General features: G+C 44.2%; 1 protein-coding gene across 2 annotated transcripts in view; it reads right to left on the reverse strand.

The window, feature by feature from the left end:
- The window catches only part of car (vacuolar protein sorting-associated protein 33A), a 57,227-nt gene that overhangs the window by 27,815 nt on the left and 9,328 nt on the right, over positions 1-20,084 (reverse strand). For both annotated transcript variants that reach the window (XM_067126028.1, XM_067126029.1), the window contains exons 2-3: positions 10,279-10,472; positions 7,279-7,468 (exon numbers count right to left, since the gene is read on the reverse strand). In XM_067126028.1, coding sequence (XP_066982129.1) covers positions 7,279-7,468; positions 10,279-10,472 — 384 coding nt within the window. The remainder of the gene's footprint in view (positions 1-7,278; positions 7,469-10,278; positions 10,473-20,084) is intronic.

A 20,084-nucleotide genomic window follows, 5' to 3' on the forward strand; every position in this document is an offset into this window, starting at 1 on the left:
CTGTCTGGTATATGAAGACCCAGCCCAAGACACAACCAGTCTCCAGAAGGCAGGGTTCTTTTCAGGAATGGTCGTATCCAAGGAGAGAAAGCCTAAAAGTGAAGGATTGTGGATCCATCAGGAGACTGCTTGGAGGAAACCAGCAGGTGTCCTCCAAGATTGCTGCCTCTCATTGTCCAAGAGAATACCCTTCACAGCAAGGAGAAGCAGAGAGAGAACCCAGTCCAGGTGAAGCAGAGTCAGAACAACCTGCAGTCGGCAAGACCCTCTGAGGCAAGAAGAATTTGTACTCTGTCAAGGCAGGGGAGGAGCTTGGTGTCTCAACCTGAATGAACTCTTCGTCCGAAGAAAAGTATTCATCTGGTCAAGAACGCTCTTGCAAGCAATGACTGCGGCGGCCACCGAAACTCTCGGTCCATTCGGGAACTGCAAGGGTTGCGAGTGATGAAGATTATTCATTGGGGTAGCAGCGGTCCTGTCCTGGGGATCCTCCAGCTGATGGATTGGTGCGAAGTTCTTCAAGAAACGAGGGTGATCGCAACTTGAAGAGGAACACCTTCACTGCTTCTGAAGCATGAAACTCCTGCAACTCTCTCCTTGGCAGACCCCAAGAAACCCTCCTCGGCTACCTGGTTGTACTACGAGACAATCGGGGACCAACACCAAAAGCACGCCAGGCAGCTGAACTCTGAAGAAAGACAAATTCGTCAGAGCTCTCTCTGTCCGTCTCGCGCCTCTCGGAACAACTGAGGGGAAAAGAGAACAGGTGAAGAGCAAGAGTACCCCTACCTGTCCTGCCAGTAAGACCAGCGGGAGAGGAGGACCGTGAGCAATAATCAACCGAAGGAGGTTATTGCCACACAGGGGAAGAAGAGCGTTTGTGCCGTGGCAAAGCGCTTTCCTGGGAAGAGCAGAAAGTTCACTCGAACAGTGCCGAGAACCCGATTTGTAAAAATTGAGTGGGGCCCAGCTGAGCCGGTGCAAACAGAGCTGATCACGCTAACGCTATCTAGACCGGTGGTAGGCGGTGGACTGGGAGGCTGGGCAGGCGAGCCGATTGCGCGAACACAATCGGAACTGGACAGGGCGCAACTCGTCTGCCATGAACTAGTGCTAATTTCCCGAACTCTAGACTCCTTTGAGGCCGAGGCCCCTCGAGGAGAAGGTTTAAAGGGGAATTCTGTGTCTGCTATCCTGCATGCTCTAACCCTAAGGTTCAAGACACGAGGATGAAACCCGGCCAAGCAGCTGAAGCAGCTGGTGGGCAGTATCAAGCCACCTCGGTGGCTTGGCACTTTCTCTCGTCCTGTCTCTCCCCAAGAGAGTGCTTGTGATTCATTAAATTTGAGTGACCTATGAGACTCCCAAAAATCGGGATCGGCTGCTTTTGGTTTCCTAAGAAATTGAAAAGAGCCAGACAGAACCAGTCTTAGACACAGACTTCTAAGACTGGCAACAAGATGCGTCGCCTCTCGAGACTGTGCTCGCAGCCCCGAAATGCAAGACCCCAAGGGAGAATGCGAATCAATTCCTGGCCGAGGGCGGGAAGAGCCAATGAGAGAAACTCGTTTCCCAGGAGAGAGTCAGTCCCTTAGAAGTCCTGCAGGACTCCCAAAGGGAACCTTTTTCCTACTTCTTCTGGTGTTCAAACCGATAGGATCGAGACACCAGGCTGAGAACCCGACCGAGCACTGGTAAGCACTCGGGAAGCGCTTGTAGTGCTGGCAGGAAGAGCTAAGACACCTGGGTGCCTTGGTCCTTTCTCTTGCACTGCTCCTGAACTGGGCCGGTGAGAGTACTCTCCGACCAGATTGGGATACTTGATATTCCACAGAATCTCGAGCACTCGAGTGGCTCGTGAACGAGTGCCCAAAACAGCATCCGTCTTAGAGGCAGAACCTCTAGGACTAGGAATGGGAGCACAAACTGAGGTCTGTGCGCACATGGATACCGAAACACAAAACCCAGGGGTATGCGAATCAGTTCCCGAACCCGAAGGTCAGGAAGAGCAAACGAGAGACCCACTGCCTCCTCGGAAGGAGGCAGTCCTTAGACATCCATGGATATCAAGGGGAAAGAAGGAGCCTTCCTCTCCTTCGGCCGACAGAGGTCTGTCTGGTTCCTGGGACCCCCTCTAACCTTGGGAGAGGAAGGGAAGAGGCAACAGAAGACGAAATCGAAGATAAGTTGAAGAAGATGGCAGCTACTTCCACAGGGTGACTTCTTTCACCTTCACTCTGACATCTTCTACAGGATGGTGGACACAAAACATTGTAACCTCTAGGGCAGCAAGGCAGGATCACAACAGAAGCGGCCCAGACACTGCCACCAGGAGAAGCAGCAGGCATGATCAGGACAGTTGATGCAGGAGCTATGGAAACGGTTCGGAAGGCAGGAGCTACAGCATCGGCCAGGAATGTCACATGAACATCACCAGCAGCGACAGGAACAATCAGGACGGCTGCAGCAGGAGACCAGGAAGAACTGCCCAAAGACTGTTGCCAAGTCAACAGGAGCATAACACAGGAAACAGCAGGAGCAGATGGTCCACAGATATGCCAGAGGCAGCGCCACAACATACATGAAGGCCAGCAATGACAGCGGTCGATCCACAATGGCGGGAACAGAGTCGGAATGAACCCGATGTGGAACTATGTCATTCCAACCAGGTACTGTGGTCGATCCCGAATCAACACTATATGAACTTTGGGATACCTTCATGCAAAGATATCCCAACTGAGATATCCAGTCAACTACTGCTGTGCCTCCGATGCTTATTGTCAACCTGAAAGAAAAAGCAAAAATGATTAGTAGAGGGAGACTCCTCTCGCTCTGAGGGGAACTGCCCTACACAGTGAGAGGAGGCCCTCTAGAAGGGGTCGCCTGACCCCCCACGCCTGTCCCCTCTTGCAGTCTTTGCCCAACAAGCAAGCGAAGAGGGCGAAGGAGAGAGAGCTCTCCTGAAGGAGAGATAAGGAAGAACCTACAGAGAGAGAGGGAAAGAGGAGGCCACCAAGGATGCCATGGAAGCGATACTTACCAACGACGCCCGCAACCTCGCCCCCCTGCAACTCTCCATGGCACAAGCGGCGAAAACAACCCTCAGCACAAGTAGAAAGGAAGTAGTCATGCCCTTGTACACAGAGGGCGGGAGCCCAAGAAGGGGAGTGAACTTGCTACGTCCCGATCAAAGTAAGGGAGCGAAGACACTATGTCCCAATCTAATATCTGAACGTACAGGGGAATGCCTTCAGTATCTAAATAAAGGACTACTGGAAGAGAAGCATTACCACTCAGTTATGCCCCTCTAAATACGCCTTTTGCTGTCAAACCCAAGACACAGACACAGGGGAACGACGGCTTATGCAAGGCTATCACAAATCATGGGTTTGTATATTAATAAATATCACACATGCGTAATACATACACAAAAATACAGGAAGATCCCACCAGGATAATAAAGAGCTTAACAACAGTCACACAGAGATCAGAAAACACGTCTCAATGCATGACGGCTGAAAGCAAACTGGAATGTTTACATCCAGGCAGGCGGGTATTCCCCACCTACCTGACGGTAGATACTGCCTAACCACTGTGTTCAAGAGTTTAACAGCTGTGTCCAGCTTTGCCATAAGTAATTCCTAATGTAAAGGACCGATGGTTTGTATATCGTATCGGAAAAACAGGCTTTTCTAATTTGGAGGTTTCAAAGGATCTGATAAGGTCACTGAGGTCCTGATTGGATGACAGATCCAGGCCCCTATGCTTAAACACAGAGGAAAGCATTGACCTATACCCCCTGATAGTAGGTAGGGACAACTTCCTATCAGCCCTCAGGAAAAAAAGTCAGCTAACTGGTTTATAGAGGTTTCAGAAGACGAGATGTTATTATGTCAGCACTATCCTCTGAAAACTGGCCAATTGGATTGGTAGAGCCTGCTAGATCTTCTGCACCTAGCAATAGCTTCTGCACCTTTGAAAAACCTTTCGCTCTGACGAGGCTCCTGACAGTCTGAAGCCTGTCAGGGCCAGAGCAGACAATCCTTGATGGAACCTGAGGAAATGGGGCTGTTTGAGCAGAGACTGTTTTTGTGGCATGAGTCTTGGGAAGTCCACTAACAGATGCAGCAGGTCCGGAAACCATTCCTTCCTGGGTCAGAATGGAGTGATCAGGGTCATTGATACACTCTGGTGATAGGAGAACTTGTTGATCACCTCCCTGATCAATCCAAAAGGGGAAAAGGAGTAGACATCCAGGCCCGTCCAGTCCAACAGCATGGCATCCATCGCCCATGCAAGGGGGTCTGGGACTGGGGAATCAGAACATGAAAATAGGTGTCCTGCATGTCCAGAGTGACCATCCAGTCGCCCTGATGGAGAGAGGACATAACATAGTGACTGGTTTCCATATGAAATTTAGTTTTAAGCATAAAAAGGTTCAGGAAGCTGACATCCAGAACTGGTCTCCAGCCCCTTGATGACTTGGGGACCATGAAAAGACAGTTGTAAAATCCCTCCGATTTGAGATCCAAAACCTCCTCTACTGCCCCTTTACGAAGAAGGGACTCTACTTCCTGAGAAAGGGCAGCAAGCTTCTCGGAGTGAGCCGGGTAGGAGGTCAAGTGGATTGGTGATTTGGAAAGGGGAGGTTTCTCCTAGAAAGGGATAGAATATCCTTCCCTCAACACTTGGATTGCCCAAAGTTCTGCCCCTCTGCAGCTCCGTTCTTCCCAAAAATGGAGTAGCTTGGCTTCAACTGGGATGCAAGGGACTGAGTTCTCACTTCTTAGCGGCTGGTTCAAATGAAGACTTCTTGATCAATCTAGACGGGGACGTAGATTGGTCCGAGGACTATTTTGAGATCAAGCCTTTCCTTCTCGAAGGGGCTGCTGTAAAGGCGAGAAGAACTTGGTTGCTGTTGTGGGAGTTTCCTTAGGATGCTTGGCAGATTGAGCCAGAAGGTCAGTTGTAGATTTCTTCTGAAGATCAGACAGAATCTCTTTAACTGTGTCTTGGGGGAAGAGATGGGACCTGTCTAAAGGAGAGAACAAGAGAGCTGACTTTTGTGTTTTTCAAGATTCCCAATGAAAACAGGGAGGCGAGCTCATGAGAGCCATCCCTGACTGCTTCGTCTGTGCAAGACAATAAGCCCAACCAGCCAGAAGAGAAATCTTCGGCTAAAACTGGACAATCCTTGAATTTTCTGGCTAAAGTCCCCACCGTCCAATCAAGGAAGCTAAAAATTTCTAACAGGTTCTTGACAGTGGTCTAGTTCGGGTGACAAGAAGGAAATCTTGGCTGTGGAGAACGCAGGGCGACGTGTGGCGTAACCAACCCAGAGAAATCCCCTGGGAGGAGGCAGAGACTCCCAAGGAGGGAGCTTCCCCAGTGGCATAAAACCGATATTTTCTCTTGAGAAGTTTTGAAGGTTGCTCTGTCTTGGTCCCTCTTCATGGCCAGCCACTCATCCACTTCTCGAAGAACTTTCTTCGAAGAGGCAGACGACATCAGCCAATCCTTTCCTCTTAAGAAATGTCAAGGCTGAGGAACCAGGAGCAGAAGGCTCAAAGAAATCTGGAAAATTTGCCAGAAAGAATCTTGGCAACGACGAATAGCCAGGTGAAGGAGCTGTATCTTGTTCTGTTTCTTCCTCATCAGAAGATACAGGGGATAAGGAGGCGTCCTTGCTCTTGGAAATGAATGTTTTCTTCTTTAAAAAGCCCATGAGTTCTTCAAGCTGACACTTAATCAGGGCTAAGGCCAAATCTTTCTGTGCTGAATGGAGAGGGAGGAGACGGTGAGCACCCCACAGTTGGCGCCATATGCCCAAAAATTGATGCCGAATGCTCCACAGTTGGCGCCGAACGCTCCACAGTTGGCGCCGAACGTTCCATAGTTGGCGCCGAATGCCTGGAAGTTGATGCCAAGTGGTTGGGTGTGGATGACTGAAGAGGCAAAGTGGGCGCCAAGCGAGTTAAAGGGGATGGGTGCTCCGAGCTGAGAGAGCGTTTACTCGAAGGATCATGTTACTTTGAGACCAAAATAGGGCGCTCGTGACTCGACAAGGGCTCTGGACTATTCCAAGAAGATTGAAGACAAGCAGAATAAGTGGTAGTCGGTGGAAAGGTGAAACTGCTGGAGGGCTGAGGTCTAACACTAGCATCCTTATATCTCTTGACAGGAAGCGAGCTGACTGCCACATCGGAATGTCTTCAAAGGCCAGGAAACGGCCACCTCCTCAAAACTCACAACACTGTCACTAGGAGCAACACTGACACTTGGTGCTGATTTCAACACAAAATCCCCGAAAGAGGAACCCAATTCCATTACAGTATTAGCTAAAAACTCAAATTTTTTATTGAGTTTTGTTTCAAGACTGGCAACAGCGTTGGAATCGAAAGCATGGGAACCTTGTAAAGGAGTCTGGGGTAAAGGTGTGGGAGGGCTGAGAATGGGAGACATAGCAGGAATCAAGGGAGAAGAGGTAGAGCTATCTTCTAATACATAAGGTAAAGAAGGAATCTCCTGACTAGCTCTACTTTCAGCTCTACGGGCGCCTTCCTTTTCCTGTCTCAATCTAATTTAGCCAAATGGGACTTCAAGGTCTTCCATTTACTATATTCCCAATCTAGACATGTAAGTTCTTTACTACAACCTTGCCCCCTACACTTGACACAATTAGTGTGCGAATCATAAGTCACTTTAGTAAGTCTGATCTTACACCCCTCACTCCAGTAACGAATGCTTGAAGAGCTGGAGTCAAACATAATTAACTATCTTGAGAAATAATGTTAACTAACAAAATAACGAAGATAGGAAAGCCACCACAAAAAAGTGAAAGATAATACTTCATCAAAACTAAGGACAAAATCCAAAAAAGATGAAGCAGCAACTGCATAAGACTACTGATGTTAATCGGGAGCTGGCAAAAACGAATTGATCCTCTCTGCTGATTTGTACCTGTCAGTCCCGAAAGTGGGCGGAACCTGTCACCTACACTAGCGATGGCAGCGCCATTGCAAAAATTTGAATTTCGTTAGATTGCTGTGTAGAAAGCTAGTAGCTATGTAATTGCTTGGTAAGTCACTTGTATAAAACCATAGTTTATATATAAATATTTTCATAAGGATTTGTTAATTTTCTAGTCTTTTATTCAAAAGTATATTCTTAGTGACAAAATGCATTTTGAAAATCTCATCGAAGGAGATAACAGTCAAAACAAAGCTGGCCAGAAAGTTATTAAACAGAAAATTGTAAAATGACTAATGAAAATCTTACACTGTAACATAAAGGCAGCTCCATCGACATAAGGTCTGACTCTAAACGAAAAAGAAGAAGTGGTAATTCAGATATTGATGAAAAAGATCCTCGAACGCCATGTTCCTGAAGGCGCCGCTCACAGAGAAGAGAGATACGAGGTACAAGCCAGAGGTGATATTCTTTTTTGTTACCTCCTTTAACATCCTCCCTAAAAAAAAAAAAAATTATTTTACAATATATTCTTCTCTTGAGAGAAACTGCCAGTAAGAGGTATACTGTATTATATAAACTTAGTAGTATTTTTTTAAAATAAAAAAATGACTTCAGTTCACTTCCTTTTTAAAAGAGTATGCTACATCTACTGTACTTTTATGCGCTGTACTTGGCATTATCGAAATAGTTTAACCAAAGAATTGAATAAACATTCTTAACCCTAACAGACTGGCAAAAGGGTTTGTTTTTATGAAATGTTGCAGATCTTATTTAACAAACTACAATTTTTAAAAAATTTAATGACTGAACAAACTGAAAATGTTGAACATTATGACATACGGCAGTTCCTTCAACAGATTTATTACCACAACTTGATATTTCATTGTTGGCTCAAAATCTATCACTCTCAGAAGTAAGCAGCAGTCCATACCATTTGTGGTTCTGCTCTGCTGATGGGATATAGAATCAAAACATCGATTGAAAGTGAAAGAGCTCAGAGGATTACTGGTTATGAGCACCATAGACTATGAAATACTTATAGGAGTTTCCAATGACTAAGGACGATGGCCAAACTGAATAGGATTACCATCTCTTGTCTGTTCAGTGAATTTCAACAATCTGCCAAGTTTCTTCCTCTTTGGTTTGACTAGCAAGGGAACAACAGGATTTAGGTTGTTGTAAATTTCTATGTGAATTTTCTCTTTAGGGATACCTGGAGTGAAAACTCCAAGACCTTCTATACAGTAAAATATCTAGACATCATAACATACGTTTTTTTATACACACGTATTAAACGAAGTTAAAAAATTGCTTGCGGCATGATTACCAGTGCTAATAATGTCTACAATCCTGTTAAGGGGATCGGCCGGTTTCCGACTTTTTAACGACAGGTTGTTGATATATAGGGGTTTGTTAAAGGATATTGTGTGGAACTTCTGGGAAAAATTTTTTGTTCAGTGACCTTAGGTTTTGTCAGAGCATTTTTGGCCAAAAATGGCCATTTCAAAATGCATCTCCTCCTTTGCTTTTTGGTTTTAGGGATGAGATTTGAACCACGTATAAAACACATATGGACCTTGATATAAAGCCAGGGGATTTTTGATTTTCAAATATTTTTGAGATATGAATTTTTATTTTTTTATGAAATTTTCCCGGAAAAATTACAGAAAAAATTGCCAAAAATCAGAAACTCAAAATATTAAAAATCCCTGGCTTTTTTTAATCTACCATGTTTCCTCATATTATATATGAAATTTCATTTAGATTGGTCCAATACTAAGGAGGAGATACACTTTGAAGGTGAAAAACTTATGTTTTGAGAAACGGGCCTTCAAAGTTTTAGTTACATAAAAAAGTAAAAGGGACTTCAAAGACTGTGTTACATTTAATTCTATGGTTTTAATTTTTATTTTTGGGTATTAATTAATGCAAAATTATTAAAAATAAGAATATTAATTGATTATTTATGTGCCTAAGACACATTCTTATAAATTTTAGGTTCCTGGTCCCCCTGTCTGATCTTGCTGCAAGGTATTACTCTAGGGTATCATAGTTGCCTACACTTTTTATTAGTGTCTCGAATCCATCCCTTGCCAAATGGATCCTGGGAATTACTTTTCATTCACAATTAGGGATTCGTGATTCAAGTAATTCATCAAGTCTTGCTTCACTTATTATGATCATTTTATTTTTTCAGGATCGTCTATAATATCAGCCTCCGAGCTACTGCTTTCTTTTTCTAAAATATCTTTGGCCTTTGGTAGGAACAAATAAAGAGGCGTTTAGGGGTGGATGTGGTTGGTCTCTGGTCAGCAGAGATCACTGCCTGCGCCGTTTGATGGGCGACACGCTCCATTCCCTCTATAGCACTAATTTCTTGAACTCTTTCTTCTACTTTCTCGCCTGGACTTTTCCACTTGGCTTTTCCGCATTCTAGAAGCTGAAGTGAACTCTTGGACCTTTTAGGCACGGTGAAAAAACAAAAACACCGCAGAAAATACAGAGTTCAGTCAAGGCTAGCGAGCATGAAAAACGTGTCCTTCTAGCTTGGAAGTTTATAGGCAACTCGGCCACAGTCGGCGTCATGGTATGATGTGTGCGTTGTCATGGCTAGGAATAACTAAAAAGGTGCGAGTAGGATATTATTGACATTATACATTTCATTTCAAAGGAAGTTTTCGTAATATATATCGCAAAAACTATACCAGACTAAATCATTTGCGCTACTGGTGTTTTCTGGGTATATAGTTATTGTTACATTTAGGCCATAACTAGAGAAATACGACAAATTTTAGCATAATATTTCGTGGAACGTGATTGAACCCTATCCCAAGCCATAGAATTTTTTCAGCAAATCGAATTTTTAAAGATTATTGGGTTTTTCAGGCTTGATCCCTTAAGAGTAAACTTCCCAATTGGGTACCTGTCATATACAGCACTTGTGAAACAAGAGAAAATTAAGATAAAATTGGGAAAACATAGAAATAAATTACTGTACATCACGCAGTGCTCAGCGAAACTGAGTGAGTATGTAAAAGGATTCAAAATGTTATATAGTATCCTGTCTTTATCTTTAATTCACACTAGTTCAATAATAGTGTATTAATGTACACTTAAAAAAATCTGCCATAAATTTCAAAGAGCACTCTTATATAATCTGAGCTTAATCCACTTTTTCTAACTTCATTGAAGATATCAAACCAAAATTCTATCATACAGCACACATTACAGAAAAATACAAAAATAAAAAAAAAATTGACTGTGAAAACACAAATAAAAAGAAGTTAATTACTGTACTCTACTTACATTCTTATTTGCTGATTGATTTTATCCATAAGGCTTGTCTGTGGACGTGACAAAAATATTACATGGGCAACATTATTTTGTGGAAGTTTGTTAGAAGATATGTAAAACATCTTGGACACATCATGACTTCGTAAGAAGGAATAATCAGCAACATGACTGAAGGCTCCAGCAAGTTGTTCATCCCAAACTATTGCCTGTAGAAGAAAAAATCTATTTAAAAGATGTTTCATATGCAATATTTTTAATTTATTTCTTGGAAATGAAAATATACATTCCCACATGATATAGTGATTACAAGTAATGTTAGTATAGAGGCCTTAACATGGTGATTTGAAATGCATACAGTACTTTAAGCCTCAGTGTGATAATTTACAAATTTTTTTATTCTCATAACACTTTCATTTTGAATATAAAACTTTTCTTTTATATGCACAAACTATCACAGTGTTTAATTACCATATGTAGCATATTCTAACTGAAAAAAATACAAAAGCTCTCCTACGTAATAGCTAACCACTTGCATCGAAGGACTATTTACAGTATGTACTATCATGACAAATATCCCACATCTAACTTACACTGCTTGCCTTGCACTTGTATAGAAAGTTTTAACCCCAACTTTTATCAATGGGTTCATAATTTTGGTACTATTGAGGAAGTTGGAAAAGATCACTGAACACTGCATAAAAGTTCTAGATTAGAAATTACATTTTTATGATAAAATAAAGTTTTATACTGTGTATACTGTACTTACCAAGTAATTACATAGCTAAGTATTCTATCTCGTGTGGCAAGTTTTTGAATGTAGCAGTAGCGCTTTTTAATCGTTTTACCTAGGTGACAGCCCTGCCCCTCTATGGGGAACATCGGAACAACATGGCAGCTGGTCGACAATTCATTTATGCCCTCATGTCCATGAGAGGGGAGGAGGGAGGGCTCTAATATAGTACAATAATTACTTGGTAAGCATAAATACAACTTTATTTTATCATAAAAATGTCATTTTTATATAAGTAACTTGCCAAGTAATTACATAGCTGAATCCCACATTGAATGGAGGTGGGCCACATGGACATAATCTACTCCAAAACATTAAAGCATGATAATGACTTTGAAATAGAAAAATCTGCCAACATTGAATGCAGTGCTTGTTGCTCCCTTACCTGTTAGGAGAGCTACTGCAGGTGAGTGCTGCCTCTGGTTGGTGCTCATCTTGCCTGTAGTGGCATGGCAGTAGCGCCCTGGGTTGCCTCTACTTAAGAGGGAACTTTGCAGCAAGGGATAATTTCGGTGGCTAGCAAAGTTTATAAAGGTACCCTTGCCCTGGGTGCAGCACCAAGATAAAAAACAAGACAATGCTGTCGCCTAATCTGAAAACACTTGATAAAAACCAAACCCTATCCACTTAAACTGGTGGATACTCCAGGTACTTTATACCCACCAGGTTCCCCAGAAACTCCAAAACCCTACAGTACTTCAAGGCAAAAAGATAGTCAGAGAAAAAGGGTGCTTCCTATGATTCTTCACCTAATACTATGCCATACACAGATAAAGGCCCCAGGGTACTGCAATCATTAAAAACGGTTTCTACAACTTTCAAATAATAAGCAGAAACTGTTTTGCACTTCCAGTAAGTCGACTGGATATTAGCGGACAGGGACATCTTATGTCTGAACACCAATGAATTGGACACTGCTCTGATTCCTGTGCTCTTACTTTAAAGTTCGGTAAAAATTCCTCCCAGATCTGGGGAGTGTGCTTCTTTAATTAAATCTCTCAGAAAGAATGACAAGGCATTCTTTGAATAATGACAAGGCATTCTTTGACAGAGGGCGAGACGGGTTCTTAACCGAACACCAGAAGTTATTAGAAGTACCGGTACCCTAATCTTTTCTGTCCTATGTAGGTAGCCTTTCAGTGCCCTGACTGGACATGGGACCCTCTCTTCTTCCTCTTGTCCTAGGATATCTGATAAGTTCTTGACCTTGAAAGAACAAGGACAGGGCTTGGACGGGATGTCATTCTTTGCTAAAAAGCCTAGGGTGAAAAACCAAACTGTGTCCCCTTGAGAGAAGCCCACTTTCTTGTCAATGGCTTGAAGTTCGCTGATGCGTTTAGCTAGGCTAACACAAAGAGGAAGAGTGTCAAGAGTCGAATTCCTGAGGGAAGAAGTCCTGAGGGGTTCAAATGATGGGCCCAACAGCCATTTAAGGACCACATCCAGATTCCAGGATACCGAAGAATTTCTCCTTTCTAGATTTCGTCGTCTTGAAAGACTTCAAAAGGTCCTTGATATCGAGGTTTGAAGAGAGATCCAACCCTCTATGTTTTAAGACTGAGCTAAGCATAGCTCTATAGCCTTTAGTGATCGAAGAAGACAAGTTCCTTCTATTCCTTAGGAAGAGCAGAAAGTCTGCAATCTGTGTTACAGTGGTCATAGAAGATGAGATATTGCGACTGAGGTACCATTGTTGAAAGACTGACCACTTAGCCTGATAGACGAGGCTAAAAGATCTTCTTCTGCACTGAGCAATCACTTCTGCAGTTCCTCTTGAAAAACCCTTCCCTCTGACTAGCTTACGGACAGTCTGAATCCTGTCAGAGCAAGAGTGGACAACCCTAGGTGGTGTCTTCTGAAGTGGGGTTGTCTGAGGAGACACAGATTTTGAGGAAGCATTTTTGTGAAGTCTATCAGCAGATGAAGGTCTGGAAACCACTCTCTCAGAGGCCAAAAGGGAGCTATGAAGGTCATGGTCGTATTGCTGTGCATCTGGAACTTGTTTAAGACCTCCCTGATCATGCAGAAGGGAGAAAGGCGTAAAGGGTCTAGGTTTGACCAATCTTGCAGCATGGCGTCTGTGGCCCATGCAAGGTGGTCTGGGGCTGGCAAGCAATACAGAGGAAGACGATGGTTCCTGGAGGTGATGAAGAAGTCTATCATTTGTTTGCCCCATAACTTCCACAGATCTAGGCAAACTAGGGGGTCTAGGGTCCATTCTGTGGGGAAGGACTTGCTTTTGACGGCTCAGCTTGTCCACCATCACATTTAGTTTTCCTTGGATGAACCGAGTGACCAGAGTCACTTGATTTCGGTCTGCCCACAGCAGTAAGTCTCTTGCTGCTTGACATAGAGAGAAGGAGTGGTTCCAGCCTTGCTTCTGAATGTAGGCTAAGGCCGTGGTGTTGTCTATATGAACCACTACAGTCTTGTAGCGGACTATAGAGGCAAAACTCTGAAGGTCTGGATGCACTGTCTTCAGTTCTCTTACGTTGATGTGTAAGCCCTGTTGATCTGGAGTCCACATCCCGGAGACTTCTTGATTCTCTAACAAGGCTCCCCATCCTAAGTCTGACATGTCGGAATAAAAGTTTAGGTCTGGGTTCAAGGGATGGAGGGATTTCCCTTCCAACAGCCTTCTTTCTGACAGCCACCACTGTAAGTCTCATTTTACTTCTGGGGTGATCGGGAAGATGTGACTGTCCAGCTGCATTTTCCTGCTCCAGTTGGCCTTCAGGTAAAATTGGAGAACCCTCATATGTAGCCTGCTTAGAATTTTCGGACTGTTTGAAGGTAGCTGGAAATCCTTTTGTGTGATGGAAAAGCCTGAAAAGCTTGAGAGTTCAGTATCATCCCCAGATAGCGGATTTCTTGTGAAGGGGGCAACTGGGACTTTTGAGGGCTTAAAAGAAGGCCCAGCTCCTGGGTCAGAAGAATAGTCTTGTGCGTGTCCTCCATTTACTTGTCCTTCGACAGGGATTGAAGTAGCCAGTCGTCTAGGTAGACTCACGTTGATCCCTACTAAATGGAGCCCTTTCGAAAGAGGAGCGAGAACTCGAGAGAACACCTGAGGGCCTGCCGAAAGGCTGAAGCAAAAGGGCCCGGAAACTGGTATACTTTCCTTGAAGGACAAACCTCAGGTATTTTCTGGACACTGGATAAATCAGGATATGAAAATACAGTATGCATCCTGTGTATCTAGTGTTACCATCCAGTTGCCCTGTTGAACAGAAGCAAGGACCGACTGACTTGTCTCCATTTTGAATTTTGTCTTCAAGACGAAATGATTAAGGGTGCTCACATCGAGGACTGGTCTCCAACACTCCGATGTTTTGAGAACCACAAGGAGATGATTGTAAAATCCCTCCATGTCGGTGTCCTGAACCTCCTCTATGACTTTTCTGGATGAGGGAGGAGACTTTCTCCAGTAGGGCCAAATGTTTCCCGGAGCCTGCTGAGTAGGCTGACAATTCTATGGGAGAGGTGACCAAAGGTGGGTTCTCCAGAAAAGGAATGATGTAGCCTTCCTTCAGAACCTTGACAATCCAAGGTTCCACTCCTCTTATTAGCTACTTCTCCCAAAATCCCAGGAGTCTGCTCCTACTACTACATGGAAGATTACTGGTTCACTTCTTCTGGGCTGGTTTGGTGGTTTTCCTAGGGTTCCTGGATGCAAAACGGGCTGATGGGCGGGACTTGAAAGACGTTCTGGTCCTTCCTCCATGAAAGGGATGTTGCTGGAAGGGGGAAAGGGTTCTTGCTTGAAGAGAGGAAGATGATTTCTTGGGGCGTCTAGGCGACTGAGTAAGCAAGTCTTGTGCTGTCTTTTTCTGAAGATCTGTGGTGATCTCCTTCACCGTATCTTGAGGAAAGAGGTGATTTTTGTCCAGCAAAGAGAACATCCTCCTGTGGGTCAATCTAGGAGGAAAAGTGAAGGATGCTTTCCCCTGGTCTTTCTTGGCGGACAGCCAGTCCTCTGTTTCTTTAAAAGCCTTCCTAGAGGAAGAAGAAAGAACCAACTTGGGGAGAAGAGCAGAGCCATCTGACTGATTCTTCACTGGGACGAAGAAAGAGGGAAAGTTCGCCATCAAATACCTCAATAAGGCAGTAAATTCGAAGGAGCTGCAGGTTCTTGTTCGCCCTCCTCATCCGATGAGATCAGAGACAGGATGTCATCATGGACAGACTTAGGAACAGTAGAAACTTTCAAAAGGTCCATAATTTGCGCCAACTGACGTTTACTTGGGGCCAGAGCAGGTTCATCAGGGTCTGCAGATGAGGGTAAAGGTCTGACTAGAAAAGGTAAAGGGGGAAGAAGTCTCTCTGACGATTAAGCCGATGGGAGTCTGCAAGTGGTTGCTAGGCATTCAGGAGCTGGTTTCAAGCACTCAGTACTGGTGCTGGGAGCTCGGAAGGCAACTTGGAATGTCTGGAAGTTGGGTGCTTGGGAGATGAGTGTGAGCGCTTGTGGACAAAGTCGAGCGGACAGGTGAGAAGTTCTCTGGACAGTCCAACGCGGACAGGTTTGGTCGTTTGTGGACAAAAGTTGGGCAGACAGGTGAGCCGTCCTCTGGGGGGTACCATGCAGACAGCTGTGGATGCTTGTGGACAGAAGATGAGCAGATCTACCAAAGCGGACAGAGGAGGGCGCTGATGGACCAAAGTGGACACGTGGAAAAAGTTTAAAAAATCACTTGGTTTATTTTGAAACTCAAAAATGACATTTTTATGATAAAATAAATTTTTATATATACAGTACTTACCAAGTAATTACATTGCTCGGCAGCTAAAATTTTGAAATTCGCAGGGTTGCGCTATTTTGTTTTGGTTAATGACTCGCCCTGCCCACTTTCGGGGAAAGAGAGGAAACGCTAACACATAGGCTTCAGTTTGTTTATGCTCTTATATTCATGTGCAGGGAAGAGGGCAGGCTCCAATCATGTAATTACTTGGTAAGTATAAATAAAACTTTATTTTATCATAAAAATGTAATTTTTATATATTTATATAAGTAACTTACCCAGTAATTACATTGCTGATTCCCACATTGACAGGAGAAGGGATGCATACATATCTACCCCCAAAACAATAATGGTAATAAATTTGAGAATAGACAAGATTGCTAGCATTAAAATAATGCCTGTTGAATCCTTATCCTTACCTGATAAGCGAGTTGCTGCAGGAAGATACTGCCTCTGGATGGGGCTTGTCTTGTCGTATAATGGCGTGGTGGTATAGCCAAGAGTCACCTACTATTTCAGTGGATACCTTGCAGCAAAGGACAATTCCGATTGCTCACAAAGATAAAAATTTGCCCCTGCCCTGGGTGCTGTACAAAATATATAACCAGAGAAAACATAGTCAACAAAACCACAATAATAAAAACAACTACTATCCAACCATAAAATAACTGGAGGGTAATCTGGGCACATCATACCCCCAGCCTCCCCTAAAAATTCAACACCTTGTTTCAAGGCACAGATTGGTATGAAGGATTACTTCCTACATTTCCTTCCCCAACACCACACCAGGCATCGAAAACGGACCCAATGTACTGCAGTTTTCTTATATAGTCTCGATTTCTTTTCAATAATGTGAAGCAAAAACCGACTGACACTTCCAAAAAGTGGCCTGCAGTATGGAAGAGACTGCCTGTATAAAGCTACATCTTCGCTGCTGCCAAAACTAGATGGTCTAGAGAGAGATTCTGATGAAAGCTAATAGAAGTAGCCGCTGCTCTGACATCACGTGGTTTCACCATCAAAAGGGGACAACCCTCTGGGGACACTGCATGATGTGCTTCCAGGATGAGAACTTAATCCAGAAAGCCATGGCATTCTTAGACATAGGAACTTCAGGCTTCCTGACCAAGAAAAATAGGTTCCTACACTGCTTCCTTCAAGGTTTATATAGTAGCTCTCCTTCCTCAGGAGTTAGAGTTTCTAGTAAAGGGGTAGAGAAAACTCTTGGAAGAGGTTTGACCTTAACATCATTCTTGGCATGAAAGAAGCCAGAAAAGACTATTCTGTTCCAGTATATGAAAACCTACCGACGATAAGATCGCTTGTAATTCACTTACTCTTTTGGCCAAAGCCAAGGCTAACAGAAAGAGGGTTTTCAAAGAAGGAGCCTTGAGAGAAGCCTCTCTAAGGGGCTCAAAAAGAGGGCCTCTGAGGTGTTGTATGACAACGTCCAGGTTCCATGGCTTTTGCAGAACCTTTGGCATTTCCAGCTGAAATGAGCAAACAGTTTTGCGCAGGTCAACATCCTTCAAAATATCCAATCCAGCATGCCTTAAAACATAAGCCAGCATGGATTTATAGCCTTTGATGGAGGCTACATATGAACCTTTAGCATACCTAAAGAATTGCAGAAACTTTATTACATTATTAATGCTGGTGCAAAGACATGAAATACCCCTGGACTCAAACCATGATCTATATAGCTCCTTGCAGTGAGGATAGAGTCCCTAAATGACTCTGAAAAGCTTCCAAAACTGAGGAGCTTGTCGACAGTTTCTATGCGGTCAGACAAAGCATGTCGATATTTCTGTGAAACCTTCCTATCCCTGTCTGTCGAAGTAGATTTGTCCAAAAAGGTAATTGGCCGGGAACTTCTATTGACACTTCCAGAAGGTCTGTGAACCAATGCCTTCTCAGCCACCAAGGTGCAATTAGAATCATGGTGGTGTTCCGGGATACCCTCAACTTCTTGAGCACTACCTTCAACAGCAGAAACAAAGGGAAGGAGTACAGGCAGTCCCCAGGTTACGACGGGTTTGGCTTACAATGTTCCGAGCTTACGATGCTTTTCAAATATATTAATCAGAAATTATTTCCCAGTTTATGACACATGCTGCGGGATTACACTGCTTATGACAGTGATCTGACGGAAGAAATATGGTTCAAAAATGGCAGAATAATAAAAATTTGGAAGTTTTTTATGGAAAACTCAATAAAAATCACGATTTTTTAAAGTAAATTGTATTTTTCTAACTATACAAACCTGAGGCCCCTTTACATTAGGAATTACTTTCAGCGTAGGCTGAAACGGCCGTTAAACTCTTGAAACAAGGTGGTTAGGCAGTAAATACTGCCAGGTAGGCAGGAATACCTGCCTGCCCGGATGTAAACATTCCAGTTTGCCTTTTGGTCCAGGTTCAGATTGAGGGGTGGCGTGAGGTGGGCATAATAGTAATGTAAAGGACCTCAGGTTTGAATAGTTGGGAAAAATGAGGCCACTAACAACTGATTTGTTCCAACACGATATACAAACCGCCAGTCCTTTACATTAGGAAGACTCACTGGTTGGAGGAAGGAATCTGAGTGAGTCTCCTGAACTGACTGATTGGAGTGTAGGAACTGCAAGATCAAATGTCAGATACTGGACCTTTTCGCATGAGTGAGGAAATGTGACTCATACAAAATAGGCTGGAAGAATCTTAGAGTCAGAGGCAGTAAGGAAAAGCTGAGATAGGGTTTCCCTTATTGCCGGACTCTCCTTCCTCCCCTTGCTAGAGGAAGGAGCAAAATTGCTTCTATGATTCTAGGAGAAAAATAGAACGGGTGCCTGATGTGTAGTCTTACCACATCAGAGCCAGGTCCAGCAAATGTTGGTTCAAGTCCTATTCTCATCCCGAAGGAAGAAAAGTAGAAGGACAGGGAAGGAGGAGGAAGCGAGGCCAGTCACTCTTGGTATCCTTCTCATTTTCAGAACCAACACCTTAGGCGAGATGCTACTAGTCCTCTTGAAGGAGCCGGGTAAGAAAACACAACTTGTTGAGCAGCCACCACAGGGCCAAGGAAAAATGGTTCCAAGCACCTGTGGGCAAGACCATATGAAGACAAGAGTGTGGTCTATGAGACTACGTCTTGCTTCCAGCCTGACAGAAACTTCCAGAATGCGAGGGATGGACTAAGCCATCGGCTTCGTGAGCTCTAGGGTGGAAGGTACCGGTATCGTCGTCGTCAGCTGCTGAGTACCTCCTTCGATCGCTTCATGAAGCCAGGAGGAAGATGTGTCCTCAGACACTTCTTCCTTGGGAGAGAGAGTACTAGCAAAAATGTCGACGACACCCAGGTTAGGAGAGTCAAGCCTTTTCGGAAAGTACCACAGCTCCCTAAAGGAAAAAGTAACGAATGAACTGGATCATCGATACAAAGTCAAAGGAGGAGGGGAACAAGGACAATTCAAACCCGACAATAGATGAAGAAGGATTCGGAGTCCACCTACGACATCCGAGAAGGAGTCGAGGTATTGATCCCCTTCACCTGCTCTTCCATCTTCTACGCCAAGGCCAGAGCAAGATGAGAGATGGTCCTAAGAGGGTACATCTCTATCCGACGACTCTCGCATCCAGCATGGGACAGGAACCCTAAACGAGTCACATGCCACCGAGGGAACAGTTCCCTGGGACAGCAAGACCGAAGAAGCTTCTCATTCATAGCTAAATCTTGACTGAGGAGAAGGTTACTTCAGATAGAAGACTGGGTCGCAAGGGCCTACGTTCTTCACGAATGAAAGGGAATGAAGCAACCCTCAGCAGAGAAGAGGAGGAAGTCCAGACTTGAAGAGCGAATCTGACCTGAGAAGGAGTTCCGCAACGACACCCACCAGCGAAGACGGCTCCAGCTCCTGGGAGTGTTGCAGAGGACTTCAAGAGATATCCAGCTATAGCTGCTGCCACTCAGCGAGAAAGCCTATGCTTACAAGGGAAGCTAGAAGGTCTCCCAGTCCCAAACACACTGGGATGTACTGCCCGAAGAACTGCTTCTTGTGTAGCTGCTACAAGAGGTTGGGTCAAGCAGAACTCTTCTCGATGCCTCGGCTGTCAGGTCGGGCGAGAGGCGAAGTCTTCCAGCATTTGTCTGTAACTCAGGGTGAGCAATGCTTGAGAACTCCTAGCGAAACAGACAAATACAGAGGGAAAAATGCAGATACCAAGTTTCCCGGAAAGACAGCATGCCTCGCCGTAGCGGCCCCTGGGTCTGGTATGAAGGAGCAAGAACTAAACTACTGACTTGTGCAG

The sequence above is a fragment of the Macrobrachium rosenbergii genome, chromosome 23, assembly GCF_040412425.1.
Source record: "Macrobrachium rosenbergii isolate ZJJX-2024 chromosome 23, ASM4041242v1, whole genome shotgun sequence".
NCBI lineage: Eukaryota > Metazoa > Arthropoda > Malacostraca > Decapoda > Palaemonidae > Macrobrachium > Macrobrachium rosenbergii.